Source organism: Rhynchophorus ferrugineus, unplaced genomic scaffold (assembly GCF_030347505.1).
Source record: "Rhynchophorus ferrugineus isolate W39M unplaced genomic scaffold, kcgeb_rfMv2 rfM10, whole genome shotgun sequence".
NCBI classification, from domain to species: domain Eukaryota; kingdom Metazoa; phylum Arthropoda; class Insecta; order Coleoptera; family Curculionidae; genus Rhynchophorus; species Rhynchophorus ferrugineus.
In genome coordinates, this window is record NW_027472589.1 from 28996532 (window position 1) to 29018869 (window position 22338).

The 22338-nt window shown below is 33.8% G+C and overlaps 2 protein-coding genes across 4 annotated transcripts in view; both read left to right on the forward strand.

Annotated features, from left to right (window-relative positions):
• The window catches only part of LOC143203994 (uncharacterized), a 207974-nt gene that overhangs the window by 140514 nt on the left and 45122 nt on the right, over nucleotides 1–22338 (forward strand). For all 3 annotated transcript variants that reach the window (XM_076416388.1, XM_076416390.1, XM_076416389.1), the window contains exon 3: nucleotides 5970–6026. In XM_076416388.1, the coding sequence (XP_076272503.1) occupies nucleotides 5970–6026 (57 nt within the window). The remainder of the gene's footprint in view (nucleotides 1–5969; nucleotides 6027–22338) is intronic.
• On the forward strand, nucleotides 15397–17161 carry emc (Basic helix-loop-helix domain-containing extra-macrochaetae). The gene is made up of 2 exons (XM_076416387.1): nucleotides 15397–15900; nucleotides 16509–17161. The coding sequence occupies exons 1-2, from the start codon at nucleotides 15532–15534 to the stop codon at nucleotides 16551–16553; spliced, it is 414 nt and encodes a 137-aa protein (XP_076272502.1). The 5' UTR covers nucleotides 15397–15531; the 3' UTR covers nucleotides 16554–17161.

Here is a 22338-nt window from a genome sequence, read left to right on the forward strand (position 1 = left end):
ATCTCTGGTGAGATAGATATAAAAAATTGCTTCTGTGGATAATTCATATAATCTACAACAGGCACAATTGAAAAGTCCCCGGCCTACCTTAGTAAAACACATTTTTTTGGCAAAATTAGTTTTTTTTATTCAACATAATTCCCTTCAAGGGTGATACACGGATTATAGCGACCCTCCAACTTTGCGATACTTTTTTTGTAGTACGATTTGTCCTTTGCTTCAAAATACGCCACAATTTTGGCGATCACCTCTTCATTCGACGAAAATTTCTTCCCAGCAGGCATTCTTTTGAGATCTGAGAACAGGATGAGGATATGGACCGGAATAGTCGCTGGGGGCCAGATCTGGAAAATACGGTGGATGAGACAGCAATTCGAAGGCCAATTCATGGATTTTTGCCATCATTTTCATTGACTTGTGACACGGCGCATTGTCTTGGTGAAGCAACACTTTCTTTTTCCTCAATTCCATTTTTCGGCAATGTTGTTCTTCAAATGGTCCAATAACGCTATGTAATAATCGCTGTTGATTGTCCTTCCTTTTTCAAGGTAGCCAATGAAAATGATTCCATGCGCATCCTAACATACAGACACCATAACCTTGCCACCCGACTATTGCGTTTTCCCACGCTTTGGAGCGGGTTCATCGTGTGAAGTCTACTCGGATGACTGTCTATTGAACTTCGGAGTGAAATGCTGCAGCCATGTTTCATCCATTGCCATATATCGACGCAGAAACTCGGGTTTATTACGCTTGATTATCTTCAAACACTGCTCTGAATCATCAATTCGTTGTTGTTTTTGGTCAGAAATGAACTCGCGCGGCACCCACTTTGCACAGAGCTTTCTCATACCCAAATATTCGTGAATGATATGATGTACACATTCAGTTGATATCTTTGGAGTGTCTGCTATTTCATTTAATTTCAATTTACGGTCATTCAAAATCATTTTGTGGATTTTTTTAATGTTTTCGTCAGTAACAACCTCTTTTGGGCGTCCACTGCGTTCACCATCTTCGGTGCTCATTTCGCCACGTCTAAATTTAGCATACCAATCCTTGATGGTTGATTTTCCTGGAACAGCGTCTGGAAACTCGACATCAAGCCAGATTTTTGCCTCAACTGTATTTTTTCCCTTCAAAAAGAAATATTTTATCAACAGGGGAAATTCCTTTTTATCCATTTTTTTCACAATAACAAAAGTTGCTTCACTCAAAATGCTATAATTCACAAACTAATGATCCGACAGCTGTCAAATTTAGACACGAATCTTTTGAGGGTTAGGGCTAACTATAAAACATTTAATGGATTTAATTCTAAAGGCGCCATCTATGTGTCAGGTCGGTTAAAAAGGTTAAAGATTATATGGAGGAAGAATTTTTAGGCCTAAGATGTTTAATATGCTACACAAATAATTCGTAAGTAAATTCCAATAAAACGAAATACGCACAAACTAAGCAATGGAATGGCCGTCAGATCAGTGACACAAAACATATAAAGACATTTTTAGGCCTTATTTTCATTGGACCTATCCGATGCGCTGCCTGCTCCAACCCTTCTACGGTAGATTATTCGTAGTTTCTGGTACATACAAATCAACCACTTAGGCCTAATTTTTTAAATAAAAATCTGGCAACGGTGTACAGTAAAATGTAGACAGAGCAAATTTAAATCATGACGTCCTAAGATTTTATAATTGAAACGACATTAAAACAGACAGTGAGTGTGTTAAAACATCATCAAACGAAATTTTTTAATTTTAAGCAGTATTCTTGTAAATATGTTTTAAAGTCTCCTTCTTACCAACGTGGTTTTATCTGGCTCCGGACCACGGTCCTCGGCATTAACCCCACCGACTGGCGAGTGAGCAACTTAGAAATCATCCCAGAAGACATCCAGTCTTACCCAGCTTGGTTACTGGCGTGACTGGGATCATTTTCCTTGTCGCATTTTACACTCTTGCCTAGGACGATCAGAAATATTAAACAATCACAAGCATAAATTTACGACCATACCCCCGCAGTATTCGAACCCACGATTATCGCAACAGTAGGTAAACCGACCTGTTGCCTTTACCACTGCGCCAACCAAGCCGGCTTTAAGCAGTATTGTTTAAGATTTTGTGTTACCTTCAGTTATTCCCGTATTGTTGTAATTATTATAGTTACGACAAGTTTAGGTAGAAAAAAATTTAGAATAGTATGATCATGTAAAGTTACATTTTATATTTTTTGTAGAGAAAACAAATGAATGTGTCCGGTTTATCGGAAAGTATACACAGCTATCAAGGAAAACCCGACACAGGCGAAACTTTCATCCAGACATAGATTAATAAAATTCTAGAATAACAAAAATCGACTGTCCTGCTTGTTTTTTACAAGGTACTTAGATTTTCGCAATCAGGTGTTGATTAATTTTTAGTGAACACAGAGGAGCTAAGAAAAATTGTTCGTGATTAAGTAATTGATATGGTTCTGGAGACATCATTGTACTAGAGGCAATTCTAAAGGTTATTAGGATTTTTCTACAAATTTTAATGGTATTAAATTCTAATTCATTTCATCAGCCTGGTGAATTTATTATTTTTCAATATATATTCTAGGTGAGAAATATGAATAAAATATAAAAATTTCATATTCAACCAGTAATTCAATAAGATATGTAACTATATGACATTTTATTCTCTGAACCTTGTATCAATTATTTGGATTATTTACTTTATAGACCGAAGTCTGCAATAGTCAATAGTTCATTTAATAATTGTAAATGCATTCTTTTTGTGTTCGTTATTGTTTTAAAATACATGCTGGAGTAAAATATCAATTTCAAAATTGGTTCATTCATATTTTTTTAAGCAACCTAAAAAGCACTTACTTTAAAGTGTTTTAATAATATACAGACATACTTTAATTAATAAAATATATCAACTGTTTTCTGATCTTCAAAATGTTGTCAAAACAAGTTTTAGTAACGTATCATTTTTACATTATTCACATTATCCTGTGAGAAACATAATAAACTTAATAATTCGTGGTCGAATTCCTTATTTACGATAATATAATAATAAATTTAAGATAATTAATAAAAGTAAGTAAGATAATTCATTGAAAAAATCCATATGAGAAAGATATGTTTCTTATGCAGTGATTGTCAGTCTGCCCGCAAAATGGTTAGTGATTCACCCTGTAGCACGAGACATAATCGCTACCCATTAAAGAGAAAGTAGGTCGTTTGGCAACCCCGCGTTGTTTGGGGTCAGCGGAAAAAGGTTGCATCGGAGCTGATTAGGAATTATATCGGTACCTCGTTTCTTCTTTGCTTAATGTTTTTTTTTCCGCAGATAGCCCAATGGCACCGTTCACGAACAAAATGTCAGTTTAGGAAACAGGATGTGACAAATAGGTTGCGCAATACCAACGGAGGAAATAAGTTTTGATATTGACGTAAGCGATTATTCGATGAAAATTCTTAGAAAATGTCTTGGAATATATTGTCTTCTGTGTGTTAGGTGCTTCCATGCAAGCTGGTCATTTTTTCAGTTCGAAAATGCATTTAGTGAGAAAAATTAGTAAAATATATTAATGAAAATATTTTCAATTATTTTCTACAACTTTTTTCTTCTTCTCTTTTCTTTTCATCTTTATGGCGATAATGTGCCGTAAGCTACTTCGTATAGATATCGCTGATCAAAATATATACAAGACTCTAATACATTAATTAATAATTTGCCGACCATACAGTTATCATGGATAAATATGTATTTCTGTTGGCCTAAAAATGGCCTAGAGACTGGAAAATACAGCATAACAAAAATGACAAAAGTCTAATTATATCACTTGACGGATACCCGATTCCTTAAGCAAAAGCAACTAAGTACCTCAAAAATTGGAAACATACAAATATGGAGTTGCACTAAAACATCAAATCTACTAATAATCCAACATACCCTAAACAAAGTTCTACGAGTAATTACCGAGAGCTGCACGATGACCTTGAAATCAAATTGATACACGAAGTGATCCAATATTTCGCCCTTAAAACATGAAATAAGGTTGCTGAATCACAGCAACGTGAAAGCAATATACCAGACCACTCGAACTTGTTCACTGTATTCTTAACATTAGCTTAAGCTGAAGAAATAAATACTGATGTATTAAGAACTGTAGTACAACAAGTACAACAGAATAGTAGTAATATACTAATTTGTAAATTAAGATTGTACTAAACATATCTAATGCAAGATGTAATTAATTAAAAGAATAATTAATAATTTGTATTATACTTAATCTTACAACATTTCTTTAATTAAACATAATTGTTACTTACTCGTAATAGAACCATATAGCAATGGATAAATCGAACATTCCCTAGTGTATCTACAATACATTTGCTAATTTCTTCAATTAACCAATTTTTGTAAAAATATTACCCTTGCGTGTGTTCAAAACATATTTGAATTAATTTCTTGGTTTAATATGACCAACCGTAATAATTTCATTAATTTTGACCATTCATAAAACGAATATACCGTTTTAACTTAGCCAAGAACCTATTTTTTGCTGCCACATATTTGTAGTCGATGAAAATAGAAATAAATAATTAATTGGTGAAAAAAAAAAAAAACACAAAATGTGCAAAACTATTTATACAAATTTATTGCATTGTTTTTAAAATATTACTATACGATCATAATATACTCAGAAAGAATCGATTTTATGTCTTTTTCTTTTTTTTCTTGTAATAGTTTAGTTTCTTATTTTAAAATCTGTTTTCAGTAAGCATTTCCTTTACTTTACCTTAGTAACATCAGTTAAACATCGATGATGAACCAGAGCTAGACAATTTTAGCCTTTATCTTGACCGTTTTTGAATGCACTGTACCACCCACAACATATTCATATACGTTTTTGTAAAGTCGATTCATCCGAAGCTTTCTGCAACAGTTTCATCAGCTCAACAAACGAAATTTCAATTTCAATTCAAGGTCAAAAACAAGTTCTTTTTTCGATATTTTTGTAAGCATCTCAACAAAATACTTACAACACAACAGGAGGAAGAACAGTTGTGCTAACTCAGCAACAAGAACAATTTTGATTATCATTTTAAACAGTTTTTCTTTACTTTGTTATTGGATCAATAATATATCACAATAATGTTTACTCTGTCGAATAATCTATATAGATGAATTGAGCCCCAGTAAAATATTTAGAACTGTTATCTATGGTATACACTTGTCTATTTGGTTGAACTATTTTCTATAAAAATAACACTGAACTATGTGAAGTTATTTAAGATTTCTTATAGACATTAGAGAGATGTATTTCTTTCCTCTGATTTTCTATAATTTGTATACTCCCCTATATCTTGGATCTCTATAACACCACTATCTTCAATCTAAATATTGGTATGCCGGGTTGGTTGGCTCAGTAGTAGAGACGACAGCATGGTCCTCCTGTTCTGCTGGAGGCATGGTCGTAAACAGTAATTTTTGTTGTTAAAAATCATTCTCTTGAAAAGTTTTTATGAAATCAAAGATTGTTTTGTTGTGTGAAGTTGTATGAGTGAGTGATATAACTCTCAAGTTTCAATTAACTGTCATTTAGCACATGTGTAAGACCATTTTTGTCCGATAAATATTGAATGTCAGGCCAGTCACCTGGCAGCTTCTAGAATGGTCTCTATTTCTGAAATCTTTCAGAAAGGACCGTAGTTTAAAGCTCTTTTTAAGCAGATCTAGTCTACATATACTCTTGTTGGTAAAAAAAGAGACTAACAAATAGAAATATAAAATAAAACCATTTGAAAATTAAATATCTACAAAACTCCTCATTCCTGATAGTTTTATTTTTTTCTCAGATATAACCATTTTCTATAACATTTGCTTTAAACTCGAATTTCTCATTATATATCTACACTTAATGTCCTTTTAATATCCTATTTTTTTAAGCATATCTTCTGTTTGTTTCAGATGGTGCATGTACAGTAAGGACTTGGTTCCCACGAAATCGCCAGGTGACTGGTGCCGGTAAGTGTTCACCCCAATTTATTTTTTCTTGAATACTACCCTCGAAATAAATTATCGCATTTTGATATCTGAATTATTTTCTTGAATGTTATCAGAAAGTTATCAATCAAGCTATATTTAGAGACGCAGTATGGTTAGTTACGTGTGGATTTTACTATATTATGTTGCGTATTTGATTATTAGTAGACTTCGAGATTATAAGTAACATATACCAACTGGTACATCTATATATCATATACATATTATACATACGTTTGGAATTAAATATTCAAAACACTCTCGAAATCAAAAATATGTATCTTGGAAGGTATTAAATGAAAACTAATCCAGCGCGACCTGTAAAATCTACTAAGAAAACAATCTTTCTACAGGTCCTGATGAGCATAAACTTGTGTTATATCACACGAACACAAGTTTTTATTTGGATAACGTTCTAGAATGATAAGTTTTATTTTCCATTTATCGTATAGGAAGATGGTTGATCAGTCCTTATTACCAAAAATAATAAAATCGTTATCTTCTTTACTAGTACTGCGCCCCCTATTATTCAAAGGCATTATTTCATGATTTTTGTAATAATAAACCTTTTTTTTTAATGCTGTGGATTGACTATATGATCAACGAACTGTGATTTTACATCTGAGACATACTCACATAAAGAATAAAGTTATATTTACCAGTAGTTTTACTTGCGCGGAGTCAACTATGCCTAAAACATAATGAATTTGGTATAAAATCGAATCCAATTTGCAAAATTAAAATAAAAATTGTATGGATATGCATCTGGATATGTCAATTCAGATTAAAAGTATTATATAAGCTTTTTTGACAATCACAAAATATGTACAGAAAATCAAAATGTCACAAAATAAGAACAAATAAACTATAGACAACAAAATTATTAACCCTACAAAATAAAGCCTCTACCAGTACCAGGACCAAATCCAAAATGGCTCTTGTAGTTCGTTGTAGGGATGCAGTAAAGATATCGATATATCGATAATTTCTAAAAAATATATCGATATTTTTGGCCGATATTTCTTCAAAATAAATTAAATATAATTTTTGACTATTCTTATTTTTTCTTAAAAATATCGATATTTTATATATTTGTTGTAATAAATATATCGATTTTTTCCGATATATCGAAATATCAATATATTTTTCGGTGGCCAACACCCCTAATTCGTTGGATTCTACGTCTCGATAGCTTGTCAATGGCAACATCGCAAAATCAGGCGGAAACTACCGAAGTTTATCGAATACCGGTTAGCATTCTCCAGAAATATTTTGAATATCAATGTTCAATACATTAATCATTTAAACAATAACTCAGTAGATGCCCCACTCTTATTATTATTATTATTATTTTAATAATAACATCCGTTCTATGCGTTTGGCGATATGGTGAAGTGGAACGCTAACGATATTTACATAAACTCACTTAATAAACAATCCAAAGGTCCGCTAATAAAAGTTTTACGACGCCAATAGAATATAGAGACGGTAAAACGATTTTATTCCAGCCGCTTACCAATTACGGTCAGACCACTACTCTTTCGGCGACAACTGAGGCTTCGGAGTCCATTAAAAAAAGTTTAAATTAACCAAATCGTCAGCCGAATAATTCAACAAACGTTTTTATTGCATTTTAACTGCTTGCAGGTGTGTGAAATCGTAAAGATTATATATAGTTAATATGATTTGAAATGAATTTTAAACGATTTTTCCAACAAACCCAAGGTTGGTGCTTTCTCGGGTTCTTTTTTTGTTATTTTCGTTTTGGTTGTACGTCATTTTTAACGTCGGCCGTAGAATTTGCAATCAGTAATTTAACGCACAGTAAGTATTCTTGTCGTGCTTGCATAGCTCCTGATCGTTTGTTCACTTTAAAAAGGCATTTATTGGAATAATTGCTACGATATATATTAATTTTATGGCAATATGGCGATATCGCGTAGAAAAAAGCGATGTAGTGTGGCTAGGATACACTCACTCATCCATTTCGCACAGCTTCGTAATTGTAAAACCATGTAAAATCAGAATATGCTATGTCTGGTGAGCAACAGGTTAATTGAGAAGTCCCCGGCCTGTATCCATAGTTAGCCCTAACCCTTAACAGCCGTCTGATCATTAGTTTGTGAATTGTAACATTTTGAGTGAAGCAACTTGTATTATTGTGAAAAAAATGGATAAATAGGAATTTCGCGTGTTGATAAAATATTGAGTTGATGATGGGGGGGCAGATGATCAAGCGTAATAAACCCGAGTTTTTGCGTCGATATGTGACAATGGATGAAGTATATAGCTCCATCATTTCACTCCGAAGTCCAATCGACAGTCATCCGAATAGACTGCACACGATGGACCCTCTCTAACAGTCGGCTGGCAAGGTTATGGCGTTTATATTTTGGAATGTGCATGGAATAATTTTCATTGACTACCTTGAAAAAGGAAGGACCATCAACAGCGACTATTACATAGCGTTATTGGACCATTTGAAGGACGTAATGACCGAAAAACGGCCGCATTTGAAGAAAAGGAAAGTGCTGCTTCACCAAGACAATGCACCGTGTCACAAGTCAGTGAAAACGATGGCAGAAATCCATGAATTGACTATTTCCTGTTCTCAGATCTCAATAGAATGCTGGTTTAGAAGAAATTTTCGTCGAATGAAGAGGTGATCGCCGAAACTGAAGCCTATTTTGAAGCAAATCGTATTACAGAAATGGCATCGAAAAGTTGGAGGGTCGCTATAATCAGGGTATCACCCTTGAGGGGAATTATGTTGAATAAAAAAATTAATTTTCCCATAAAAATGTGTTTTAATATGGTATGGCGGGGACTTTTCAATTGACCTGTTATGCTGGGCAACAGTGTATCCTCTGTTTGACCAGTTTCCAGGCATTCACAACTAACTTCACGCTCTTCATATCTTGCAACTTATAAAGGTGAACCTTCCTTAAATATTGCCTAGTTTTGATGTCGACGAAATCTTATTTTTCATCATCATTCACAGTATTCCATTAACAACCCTTTTTGGTGTCGAGTAATGAGTCAATACACGTGGGATCCACCTTCCAAGCTTTTGAATTAAATTGCTTTAAATAGTTTAGTTGATAGCTACGGTATCTACAAACTCTTGTTATATTTATATTGAATCTTTATCTACCAAAAATACTATAATTTAATGTGTTTATTTTGATTTATCATCTTGAACTTTGTGTTGTTAGTGCTCAAAAATTTTGTATCCAATAGTTTGAAAACCCCACCAAAATATATCTATTTTAAATAGAACTTCAATCCTGTTTATTTTCTTTTATCTATATCGATGGTAAGTAGGAGAAACAGTATAATCATTGGCGATTTAATAACTAAAATCCTTTGATATAAATAAGAAAACAGATATTATTAGCCAGATATATACAGATATATATTATAAGCCCACATAAAAACAAAAAGATTAAAGTTATAGTAAATAATGGAATCATTACAATCATTAGGCATAGGTCGAATAATTATTAACTATTTTAAAAGTATATGAGTAGAAGGAAACGACAATATGGAATAGCTTTGCAAAAATTAGTACTCTTTTATGATTAAAATTAATTTTCTCAATGGTTTTCACCCAGAAGACTAGAAATGTTAGTTCATTCATAGAAATTTAATTTCATTTTAATTTTCTTTTTCACGTTCATTTATTTCTTTCCTGTTCCTTTTTTAAGAGTTTTTACATTTTGTTCTTAAGAGCGTGTTTCTTCCATTTTACTGCCTGTTCATCTATTTTTCAATTTTCATTCTTTTTTGTTGCTTTTTTTAACAATTAATACTAACGAAAAACGAACATAATGCAATAGGTACCCACTAACACATTTTTTTATTATATTTTATTTTAGATATGCTTAATTCAATTACTACTGTTTGTTGTACTTGCATCAATACATAAGTTTATATATTTGTACTCTTTCACTACACCATTATTTTTTTAACCGAAAAAAGAGGAGGCTCTATGTTCGGCTGTATATATTGTAGGTATGTTCGTCGATTTCTCCTTCAATTATGGGCCGATTTTCAAAATTCTTTTTTTATTATACTTACAACAATTATACGGAGGAGTACACCTACAACTTACAATTATAAAGAGTACATTTACAAGGTGGTCTCATTGGAACCAAATCAGGATCTGTTGGGGTGAAGAGGGGTAAATCGAGGAAAACGTTCAAATTTCAAAGGCACACACAAAGCTTTCACATATTTTTTATGTAAAATAATCAGATATTAGTTTGCTTTTTAAGCATTTACTTTATGATATGAGACGTCGTAGAAACAAAGCAGGCAACTGTTTGTTTGGTGTAACGATTAAAATGATATGCTCACACGAGGAGATCACGGCTTCGATTCTCAACGGGTATATTAACTTTGTTTTTGTTCTAGTTTGGCTGGAAAATATGTCAGATTACCTAGATTAGGTAGCGGACCCCGGGGCCCTGAGGCGTTCCTTATTTTTAATCATCCTTTCTTTATTGCTATTTTTCCTCATACGGGCTGCACTTTTGATTAGGCTATACGTCGTAATAGTTATTAAATTAACTGTGTAATTTATTGAGTAAATATCTAATACTAAAAAGAGAAAAATAAAATATTTTTAACAAAAAATTGAACCGACTTCAAAAAATAAGTAAGGAACTCACTAAAAAGTAAAAAATAATCAAACTTACATCTCTAATGCAAAAAAAAGATGTTTTAAAATAAAATATGTACTTATTAATCGTTACAATAACTAAACAATTTTTTTAACACGTATTTTATATTCTACTATATACACACAATTTAGCTTAATACCTACCTTAACCTATTTATCTATTTACAATATTATTGTAACTACTACCAACTGATTAGATTCGTACAATACGACGAGCCCAAACAATACAAAAATAATAATAACATTTGTTGCTCGACACCGACTTGTAGAAGAAACTAAAAAATCGTTATAGTGAATTCAAGTTGAGGAAACGCAGGGCAGTATTCTTGCCCATTGTTATATTTATTATGTACTGCTGACCCACCGACCTCAAGAAACAATACTGCAACATATGCTGACGATACAGCGGTTTTATCATCACACAACGATCGAATATCAGCCACAAGAAACCTCCAACTTCATCTTAACAAAGTCGAATTGTGGTTGAAAACGTGACGTATCAAAGCAAATGAGACAAAATCTACCCATGTCATATTCACCCTTTGTAGAAGAACTTTTCCCTGAGCAAAAATGAATTACCATGAACTTCCGCAGGCAGACAACGTTAATCATCTGGAAATGCATTTTGATGGACGTTTGACATGGAAAAAACATATAGTGACAAAACGCTAACAGCTTGGGCTTAAACTAAACCAAATGTATTGGCTGATAGGGCGTAAATATAAATTATCATTAGATAACAAGGTTTTGCTTTATAAGTCAATATTTAGGCCTATTTGGACCTATGGTATTAAACTGTGGGGTATAACTAGCAAATCTAGCATAGCTATCCCAAATATCATCGAGTCATCATCGATGCCCCATATTATGCCCCCAACAAACTGATTCACTGCGATATCCCCTTAGAATCCATAACAAGTGTGATTCGAAATGTTAGTGCGTAGTACACCGAAATACTGCATCCCAGTGCACTCGCCAAACAGTTAAACGTGCGCGATGACAGTGTAGTGCATAGGCTCAAACACAAACTACCATACAAACTGATTAATAGACACATAGAATGAGATTTAATAATCCCTAGAATAAGTTAGAATAGTCTTTTGAATAAGTTAGGATAGACTTTAAAATAAGTTAGTATAGTATCCAGAATATTATTTACATTATAAGTTTGTACAGCAGATCACTTACTGAAGCGATCTACAGTCAGGATGGTTATATTATATAACGGAAATCATATAATAATACTTATTGTCGACGAGCAGTTGAAGTTCTGTTTAAGTTAATAAAATTTTAAAAATCCCAGGAAATTATTCTGATAAATAATAATTTTTACTGTTATATGAATGTCTCAATGAGGGGTAATTCCCAACAAATGATTATATGTAATAAAATTGACGAAATAAGGTTCTAATTCATTCTTAATAGCCCTAAGAGTCTAAGTCGTGGAACAAACGGGAAAGAAGCTTTCAATTACATTATTTTCAGGCAGTAAACGGAAACCGGCAATAAAACACCTGCACAAATATTCGCAAGGGTTGTTCCGATCCTCGAGGATAACTCCGTACCCTCATCGGTACCGTTTTATTGCGAAAATTCCAACAATTCACCGGGATAGATCACTTCGTAGACCGTCGATTCTCCTACCGACCAATCAATGACCTGGACACGTGATAAAACAGCTGCGCGCTGACGTCACGACGGGTAATAAACGTCAATAAAACAATCCGCATATTTCGCTGAGCCCGGCCGAACACAATCTCGCTCATTGTGCGAGCTTCGTCGGCCTTTCCCGGCGCGGCCCGTACGTGGACCCTGCAATTCTCCGATCGGATGTCCAGTTCCCGCTTCGTGGCGAAAACTCCCCCGACGAAATGATTACGTTGGCTGACTGACGCCGCAATCCTTCAAAAGAAAAACATCAATTTCGTTGTTATTGTAATTCATACCGTGGTGTTTTGAAAACAACGCGCTGTTGCCGGCTCGACCGTAATTTACCTAGATGATTGTTTTTTGCAATTTCCGATCTATAGATACATATAGTCTAGTCAAAGTTATTTTGTGCATACGTCATTCAAATTTGTGTAATCAAAACGTCGCAATGTTGCCGCAGCAACTCTTACGTTTACTTCAGTTTGGCTTTGACATATAACAAAATTCTAATCTAAATAAATACTACAGTTAATTATACAGCCACAATAGTTTATAGGTTAGAGTTATAACCTCTTCTCACTATTGCTTTCAAGAATTTAGCATACGTCTGACAACCGGGCGACTTTGTCAGGCTCATTCGTTTTAGTGTTCGAACTAATCAGACAGCATTGTGTCTCTTTTTTTACAAGAATAAAGTGAGAAGGAAAATATTGTCCGATTCCAAAACGAATTTACAAATTGTGTCAGGCAATGCATTAAACATCTTGATGACATACGTACAAAAAAACTTTGAATACACTATAGATCTATAGATTTTCTCATTATTTTTTTTAAATTTAATGTTATATTTAGTTTAATCTCCGAATAATGCGTGGTCCATGTTGTAGCTAAAGAGTATCTGGATAGTATTCATAAAGGTGCAGACTAGCTTCGTGTTTCCCAATAAAGTGTTTCATTTGATCTTCAGCTTTAGAGATATTTGCAAAATACATTTACTGCTTTATGAAATACGTAGTTTAAAATATTTATTTCATATCAGTAATGGTTAAATCGTATTTAAATTAGATAAGTTACAGTTTGTTAAATTTGTAACAAATTGGAAAGGAAGTATTGGAGGAGTATATTTTATTAATATTAAATAAAAAAACTCTACTTTAGGTAGTAAAAACAAACTAAAGCACCTTATGGTTTATATGTCTACTAAATATTAAATATTATTAAATATATGTATACTAAATATTACGATTTAAAATGTATTTTTTATTATTTCATTAAAGCTCACGAAACCTTCTGCATTTCAACATTTTTTGTAACTATTCATTTTAAGTAAATTTTCGATATAATTATAAAGGATATTATATATATTTTATTATATATTATAATTATAATATATATACATGTATATATATATATACATATATATATATATATATATATATATTATAATTAGAATATAATATATATTTCAATATAATATATAAAGTAATATAAATTAATAATGCATTACTTTAAAATGGAATGGTGACTTATTGAGTGTTTGGAGTGGTGGATAAACGGTCACGAAGAACCATTATTGTGTATAATAATATTTCCTATTGGCAGTTTAGTCCGGAAAAAAGAATTACTAGTTAGTAATACCACGATTGTTACAATAGTTTAGGTTATAGTGTTTAATAAAAATATCTTAACTATAAAAAACCGATTAGATTAGACCGATATATCAATATTTTTGTAAGCCGTCAAAAAATTAATATATTTCTTCTATAAATCTTTTAAATTGGTACTTAAGTTTAAAGGTTTAGTCTGTTTTGTTACTTAATGTTAAATATTTTGTATATTTTGGTACTTTACTATAAGGGTTTATTGAAAATATCACTATATTTTGTAAAAAAATATCGATATTTTTCTCGAGACCTCTAGTTACTACACTTTATATTCACCTTTATTTGTTGTTCTAATATTTAAAGGGCTAAGATTGTACTACATGACCTTTAAAGGCAACATTAAATTTGAAATATTATAACCGGGATGTAAATTACAGAAAAAAGTTTTTAAATAGTTATTTTAGTTAACATTTTGAAAATTAGTTTTGTTAATCTGAAATACTTAAGGGGTCTTGATCATTAAGCTTTTGTTAAGCAGTTATAGGTGAAAATTTCCTTAAATATAACTACTTTTGTTATTTTCAAGACAATGGTTCAAAAACAATTTCGTGTTTTAATTTTCTTCTTCATGGAAAAAAGTATCGTTCAACGGAAGCAAGTCTTGAAAAATGTTAAAAGGGGTAAGGACTCCGCCCCATCTGAAACATTAATAAAACGTTGGTTTGCTGACTTACAAATGTGGTCGTAGAGACACCCATGATGCAGAACGCAGTGGACGTCCAAATTGTAACACCAAAAAACATAAAAAAATCCAAGAATCGTTTTGAATGATCGAAAAGTGAAGTTGCGTGAGTTAGCTAACATCGTAAAGATATGAAAAAAGCGAGAGCATTTGACTATGAAAAAGCTATTCAAAGTGGGTGCCTTGTTTTCTTATTGTTGACCAAAAACAAGAACGTGTGGATGATTCTGAGCAGTGTTTAGCCATGTTTAAACGTAACAAAACGGAATTTTTGCGTCGATATGTGACAATGGATGAAACATGGATCCATCACTTCAGTCCGGGATCGAAACGATCGTCATCTGAGTGGACAGCATCTGGTGACATATTTAGATTAAACTTTATATGGCATTCTAAAAGGAATTAAGTTACATTACACTAATCGCTCACGAATTATGTTACATTTTCGTGACAAAACCACACGTCACAACTAAAAACCAATCCATACGGATACGCGTTACGTCTTTTCGACGCGTCAACTCGGCAACATCGCGTCAGATTGAGCGCATCGACGGGCGCCTAGTCATTCCCATTGGCGCCCTGCGTCTACCTGTTCGCTCCACCCCACTTCTCGCTCGCTCGTCGCCCATTGGTCGGTATTCTCCCTACGCGGACCAGCATAAAAGCCTACGCATCCCGCTCCGGCGTTTATTTCCGTGCTAGTTCTCGTTTGGAACGGTCTTACAAGCGCAGCGTCCGCGTACAGTGACAGTGCGTCGTGCTCCGAATTCTAGTGTTTGTTGTAAACGAGTGTCGAGTGAAAGAACCATGAAGGCCGTCATCGCCCCAGTGTGCACCGAGAATGCGGTAGTAGCCGCCGGCAAGGTGGTCAAGAAGAAGGACGTCGAGAACGAGGAGATCCAGATGTACCTCAGCAAGCTGAAGGACCTGGTACCGTTCATGCCCAAGAACCGAAAATTGTCGAAACTGGAAGTGATCCAGCACGTCATCGACTATATTTGCGACCTGCAGTGCGCGTTGGAGACCCATCCGGCCGTGGGGGCTTTCGACGCCCAGACGGTGTTGAGTCAGAAGAAGTCACAGACGGCCGTCAGTCCGCGGCAGCCCCTGGGGCTCAGGCAGAGTCCCAACACGATCCTGAGTCCTTGCGAGGCGCCCGTAGTTCAAAGTTTGACGGTGAGTTCAGTTTTTTGATAATTTTTTTTTCGTCGTCGAGATTATATCCGTTACCGGTTCACTAAACAATCGTCTCGTTGTCAATAAAAGCCCCATTCTATCGCGACGACTTTCCCCCATCGCCGAGGCCCACATACATTAACAATCCGACATTGTTGTAAATAGGAAATTTTCGAGATCCGTTCGTACAGCTGCTCGGTCCGAACACGTGCAATATCACAGCTGTAAGTCTATCAATAGACGCTTATACGCTCGGCGGATGCGTCGTTACCAACAACGGAGGACTCTATTCCGCGTCTCATTGAGGGGAATTACGATTAATCCAACTGGTCGAGGAAGTCTCTCGTTAGAATTAACCTTCGTCTGGATAAAAAAATCGCGTTTTCCACGCAGGTGTACGACGCGATATTTTCCAGTCCTCTCGGTAGGCCTCCGTGGGACAATCGCGATTCGGTATAACGGGGCTGAAAAAAAACATCTGCACCGCACACGTGCACGTCCAGAGTCCCGTTGATGCACGTGCAACATTATTTCGGTGAACCTACGGCCTATTTCCTTCCCACGGAGTTCCAGATCGAACGAAAATAAAACAGGCATTTTTTTTTCAGACGACGGAGGCCCTGACACCATCGGACAGGCCCAGGACCAGCTAATTCTCGACCAAATCCCCCCACGTATTGTACGAACCCACACACCCCCCAAATATATGTATTGTTCCCCCGTCGTGATGGAGCGGAGACCCTCTGGAGTATCTTGAAAGATACGCGACTGATTTTTAGACGGTTATGATTTATTTTCTCGGGTGATATCAAGGACGGACGGAACGGGGAGAGATCATCGAGGCCACCAGAAGAACACCACCACCATCGACGAAGGCCGTGATCTCGACTTGAGGGAGAGAGAGAGTGTGGAAACTCGCCCGTTTCTTTCTCTCCGGAAAATTCGTGACTAATTCTGTGATTTTTATTTAGTTTAGTTGTAGATTGTAAAACTCGTCTGTACAAAATAACACGTACGTCAAAAAGACGTAATTGTAATTGAGGCGACGCAGGTCCCGACTAGATTTTTTAACTTTTGTTTTCAATTTTTTTTAATTATCTGTGAGAAAGCGAGAGAGAGGTGAATTCTTTGTGTACATACATAGTTTAAGTGAAATGAAGAGAGCTAGAGAGATATGATTTTTTTTCTTGTTATGGACAGATTTTTTTTTCTATGTAGATGATATTTTTATTCGATGGAAATATAAATACGATTTTTTTGATGTAACTGGTTTTATTTATCATTTTCTAATAAGTATTTTGTTGAGCAATTTCAACAAACGGATGTTATTGATTAACTTCACAGATTAAATATCTATTGTAATTTTTGGGGCGTTATACTACCTTAGTTTGGGCTGTTTCTTCTTGAAACGTTAATTTTGTCAAAATGGTTAACATGATATCTCAAGGTCTACTGAACCGAATTCCTTGAAATTTGCTGGGGGGCTCTTAAACATTCCTCCTTTGTATCAAAAAATCAGTTTCTATGATTACTTTTATTTTTAGATATACTAGAGTACCCCTTTCATATAATTTTCTATAAAATTAGCTCCAGAAAACAAAAATGTATTTTCAGGATTTGATAGCAAAACAAACAGCTACACGTATAAGTTACCATATAACATTAAGCAGGATATATGTTTTCAAATACTATCAAAGTTGTCTGCAGCCGTCTTCATCCTTCTAACAGCTGATGGAGAGATGGAAAACTGGAAAATTTTTGAAGACCATATAACCAATCCAATTTTTAAGGGGCTATGTCATCTTAGTTTGGGATGTTTTTTTTCTTCAAAACCATACAGGTTTAAATGCAATTTTGATATGGTTAACTTGATATCTCAAGTTCTACTGAACCGATTTCCTTGAAATTTGCTAGGGGGCTCTTAAACCTTCCTCCTTCGTATCAAAACATCAATTTTTATGAATACTTTTATTTTTAGATATACTAGAGTACCCCTTTCATATAGTTTTCTATAAAATTAGCTCCAGAAAACAAAAATGTATTTTCAGGATTTGATAGCAAAACAAACAGCTACACGTATAAGTTACCATATAACATTAAGCAGGATATATGTTTTCAAATACTATCAAAGTTGTCTGCAGCCGTCTTCATCCTTCTAACAGCTGATGGAGAGATGGAAAACTGGAAAATTTTTGGAGATCATATAACGAATCCAATTTTTAAGGGGCTATATCATCTTAGTTTGGAATGTTTTTTTTCTTCAAAACCATACAGATTTAAATGCAATTTTGATATGGTTAACTTGATATCTCAAGTTCTACTGAACCGATTTCCTTGAAATTTGCTAGGGGGCTCTTAAACCTTCCTCCTTCGTATCAAAACATCAATTTTTATGATTACTTTTATTTTTAGATATACTAGAGTACCCCTTTCATATAGTTTTCTATAAAATTAGCAACAGAAAACAAAAATTTATTTTCAGGATTTGGTACCAAAACAAACAGCTACACGTATAAGTTACCATATAACATTAAGCAAGATATATGTATTCAAATACTATCTAAATAACTATCAAAGTTGTCTGCAGCCGTCTTCATCCTTCTAACAGCTGATGGAGAGATGGAAAACTGGAAAATTTTTGGAGATCATATAACGAATCCAATTTTTAAGAGGCTATATCATCTTAGTTTGGAATGTTTTTTTTTCTTCAAAACCATACAGGTTTAAATGCAATTTTGATATGGTTAACTTGATATCTCAAGTTCTACTGAACCGATTTCCTTGAAATTTGCTAGGAGGCTTTTAAACCTTCCTCCTTCGTATCAAAACATCAGTTTTTATGATTACTTTTATTTTTAGATATACTAGAGTACCCCTTTCATATAGTTTTCTATAAAATTAGCAACAGAAAACAAAAATTTATTTTCAGGATTTGGTACCAAAACAAACAGCTACACGTATAAGTTACCATATAACATTAAGCAAGATATATGTATTCAAATAACTATCAAAGTTGTCTGCAGCCGTTTTCATCCTTCTAACAGTTGATGGAGAGATGGAAAACTGGAAAATTTTTGGAGATCATATAACGAATCCAATTTTTAAGGGGCTATATCATCTTAGTTTGGCATGTTTTTTTTCTTCAAAACAATACAGGTTTAAATGCAATTTTGATATGGTTAACTTGATATCTCAAGTTCTACTGAACCGATTTCCTTGAGATTTGCTAGGGCGCTCTTAAACCTTCGTCCTTCGTATCAAAACATCAATTTTTATGATTACTTTTATTTTTAGATATACTAGAGTACCCTTTTCATAAAGATTTCTATAAAATTAGCAACAGAAAACAAAAATTTATTTTCAGGATTTGGTACCAAAACAAACAGCTACACGTATAAGTTATCATATAACATTAAGCAGGGTATTTAATATGTTTTCAAATACTATCTAAATAACTATCAAAACTTGTCTGTAACCGTCTTCATCCTTCTAACAACTGATGGAGAGATGGAAAACTGGAAAATTTTTGGAGATCATTTAACGAATTCAATTTTTAAGGGGCTATATCATCTTAATTTGGGATGTTTTTTTTTCTTCAAAACCATACTGGTTTAAATGCAATTTTGATATTTTATTACAGGGGAATGAAATAGTAGAAATCCACGTTTTGTTATGGTTTTATTTTTAAGTATATCTTCGAAAATAATTCCATCCTCTTAATGGCCAGGGTCAGGGTTAAGCCTTGAAAATATCAACGTTTTTATTTTCAAATATCTAAACTAGAATATTACGTTAATAAAACCTACACATTTTCCATAAAATTAGCAATTGAAATCGTTTGTAGATTGTTTACATATTAATTTAAGATTAAAATTAATATAATCAAATAATAATTCATGAAATCAATAAAATTAAGTAATAATTCATTAAATTAATATAACAAATTAATAATATATTTGATTTAAAAACATATTTGCATATACGTATTCTTTTATAAATATTATAATAGACATCTCAGAATGAATCTTGATGCAAAATTTCGCTGGAAGGAATATGTAGAAAAGAAAATAAAAAAGTGGTGTTAAAATATAGGATAATGTATTGATTAATTTGAAGAAAATCATAATTATCACTACATGATACATTTCTATCATATAAGCGAGTATTAAAACCCTTATGGACATACGGAATTCAATTATGGGGATACTCCGTGAAAACTAATGTAAATACAATACAAGTTTTCTAGAACAAAGTCCTGAGAAGTATTGTAGGTGCACCAAGATACTACAGGACTGATTACTTACAGGGATACCTTCAAGAGAATTGTAAGGAGCCAAGGGGGCCAAACTCCATTATCATGCCAATATCGAACTAATACAACTCTTGGAAAGCACCAGAATAGAACACAGATTCAAAAGAATCAAACCATTTGATCTTGTATAATGGAGTCTAGTGAAATGCATTTAATAGAAAGACAATAGTGTTAATATATAAATATTATTAACACCAGAGACTAAGATAGGGTCGATGGGCCCTTCTAAATATAACAGGTCAATTGAAAAGTCACCGGCCTACCATAGTAAAACACATTTTTTGGCAAAATTAGTTTTTTTATTCAACATAATTCCCTTCAAGGGTGATACACTGATTATAGTGACCCTCCAACTTTTCGATACCATTTTTGTAGTACGATTTGTCCTTTGCTTCAAAATAGGCCTCAGTTTCGGCGATCACCTCTTCATTCGACGAAAATTTCTTCCCTTCGAGCATTCTTTTGAGATCTGAGAACAAGAAATAGTCGCTGGGGGTAGAAAATAGTGTATGAGGAAGCAATTCGAAGCCCAATTCATGGATTTTTGTCATCGTTTTCACTGACTTATGACACGGTGCATTATCTTGGTGAAGCAATACTTTCTTTTTCTTCAAATACGGCCGTTTTTCGTCGATTTCGTCTTTCAAACGGCCCAATAACGCTATGTATTAGACGCTGTTAATGGTCCTTCTTTTTTCAAGGTAGTCAATGAAAATTATTCCATGCCCATCCCAAAATACAGACGCCATAACCTTGCTATAAATGCTATAATTCACAAACTAATGATCCGACAGCTGTCAAATTTATACACGCATCTTTCGAGGGTTAGGGCTAACTAAAAAACATTTGGATTTAATTCTAGTAGCGCTATCTACGTGTCAGGCTAGAGACTTTCCAATTGACCTGTTAGACATAGTCTTCCTACTTCTACCAATGTAATTAACAAATTAAAAAATGATTGTGCAAGAAGTAGGCTTTAAAAATCATCAGGCAATCAGAGGTTCAGTACAAGTCTTATTGTATTAGCTTATCGTAGTTTATAGTTAAGGAGATTAACATTTCTCAAAAAGTAGTTTTAATCTCATTTTCTTTTCTACTCACCCTTACTTCGTAATTTGAAGCAATTTACCTTTTCTTTTACTGTGAAGTATGTGGACCCCATCATCCGACCATCACAGAGAGTACATAACCAAAAATAAAGAATAACATTATTAAAACAAAATTACTGGGTAATGGAAACTAGTTCTAATATATCAACCATGTCCGTTTGAATAATAAAAAGTTGCCAAAAAACTCGACTGTCCTAGACACTGCCCAATACATAATATATTGCTTTATAATTCAGATCATATGATCGTTCTAAAACAAAAGGAAAAGAATTTAGTTCTTATGTGTTATATAAATAAATGTGATTCACGAAACCCAAGGTGCAGGTGTTCGAAAGATAAAAATGCCAGTGGTGAAATAAATTATCTCTGGTTTAACCGCGCCATACAGCAATTCTTATGATGTCATGCGGAATGCGCTCCGCAACAGTAGAATCGGTACGACTGGATTCGAACCCATATCCGATCACTGAACATCATGCCTATATCGACGAGTCAGGGAACTACTTCTAAACTATGAGGTGTTCTTCATTTTATCACAAATACAGAATGAATCGGTAACGTTAACACAGTTTTATTACAAAACGTACGAGTGTTACTAATAGGATTTCAAGAAAATTACGGAATAAGAAAAAAGCAGAAATATTATATAAAGGCTGTAGTCCTATATGCTCGGACATCATCGACAATATTTCGCCATTTATCATGGTAGAGCAATAGCCTCAAAAAGTGCATAGTTTCCTTGGTTTTTTATTGTCAAGTTTAGGACCGTCCTTGGCAGTGTTAATACACTGACAAAAGGGATGTAGTAAATACTGTAAAATTACCGAGGTATAATAGAGATTTCCTGGAGAGTCAAAGTGGCGAAAATAATTATGATATCAAATCCTGATAAAAACCTAATTATATCAAATCCTATAGATCTGTTTCTCTACTAACAATTGTGTCGAAACTCTTCGAGAAAATATTACTCAAGAGAATAAGTCCAATAATAAAACAAAACAACCTAATTCCTGACTA

Excerpts from the sequence above, each read along its gene's own strand:
- emc (XM_076416387.1), top strand. The coding sequence starts at position 15,532 with ATGAAGGCCGTCATCGCCCCAGTGTGCACCGAGAATGCGGTAGTAGCC. Across the intron at positions 15,901-16,508 it reads CCGTAGTTCAAAGTTTGACG|ACGACGGAGGCCCTGACACC; the intron begins GTGAGTTCAGTT and ends TTTTTTTTTCAG.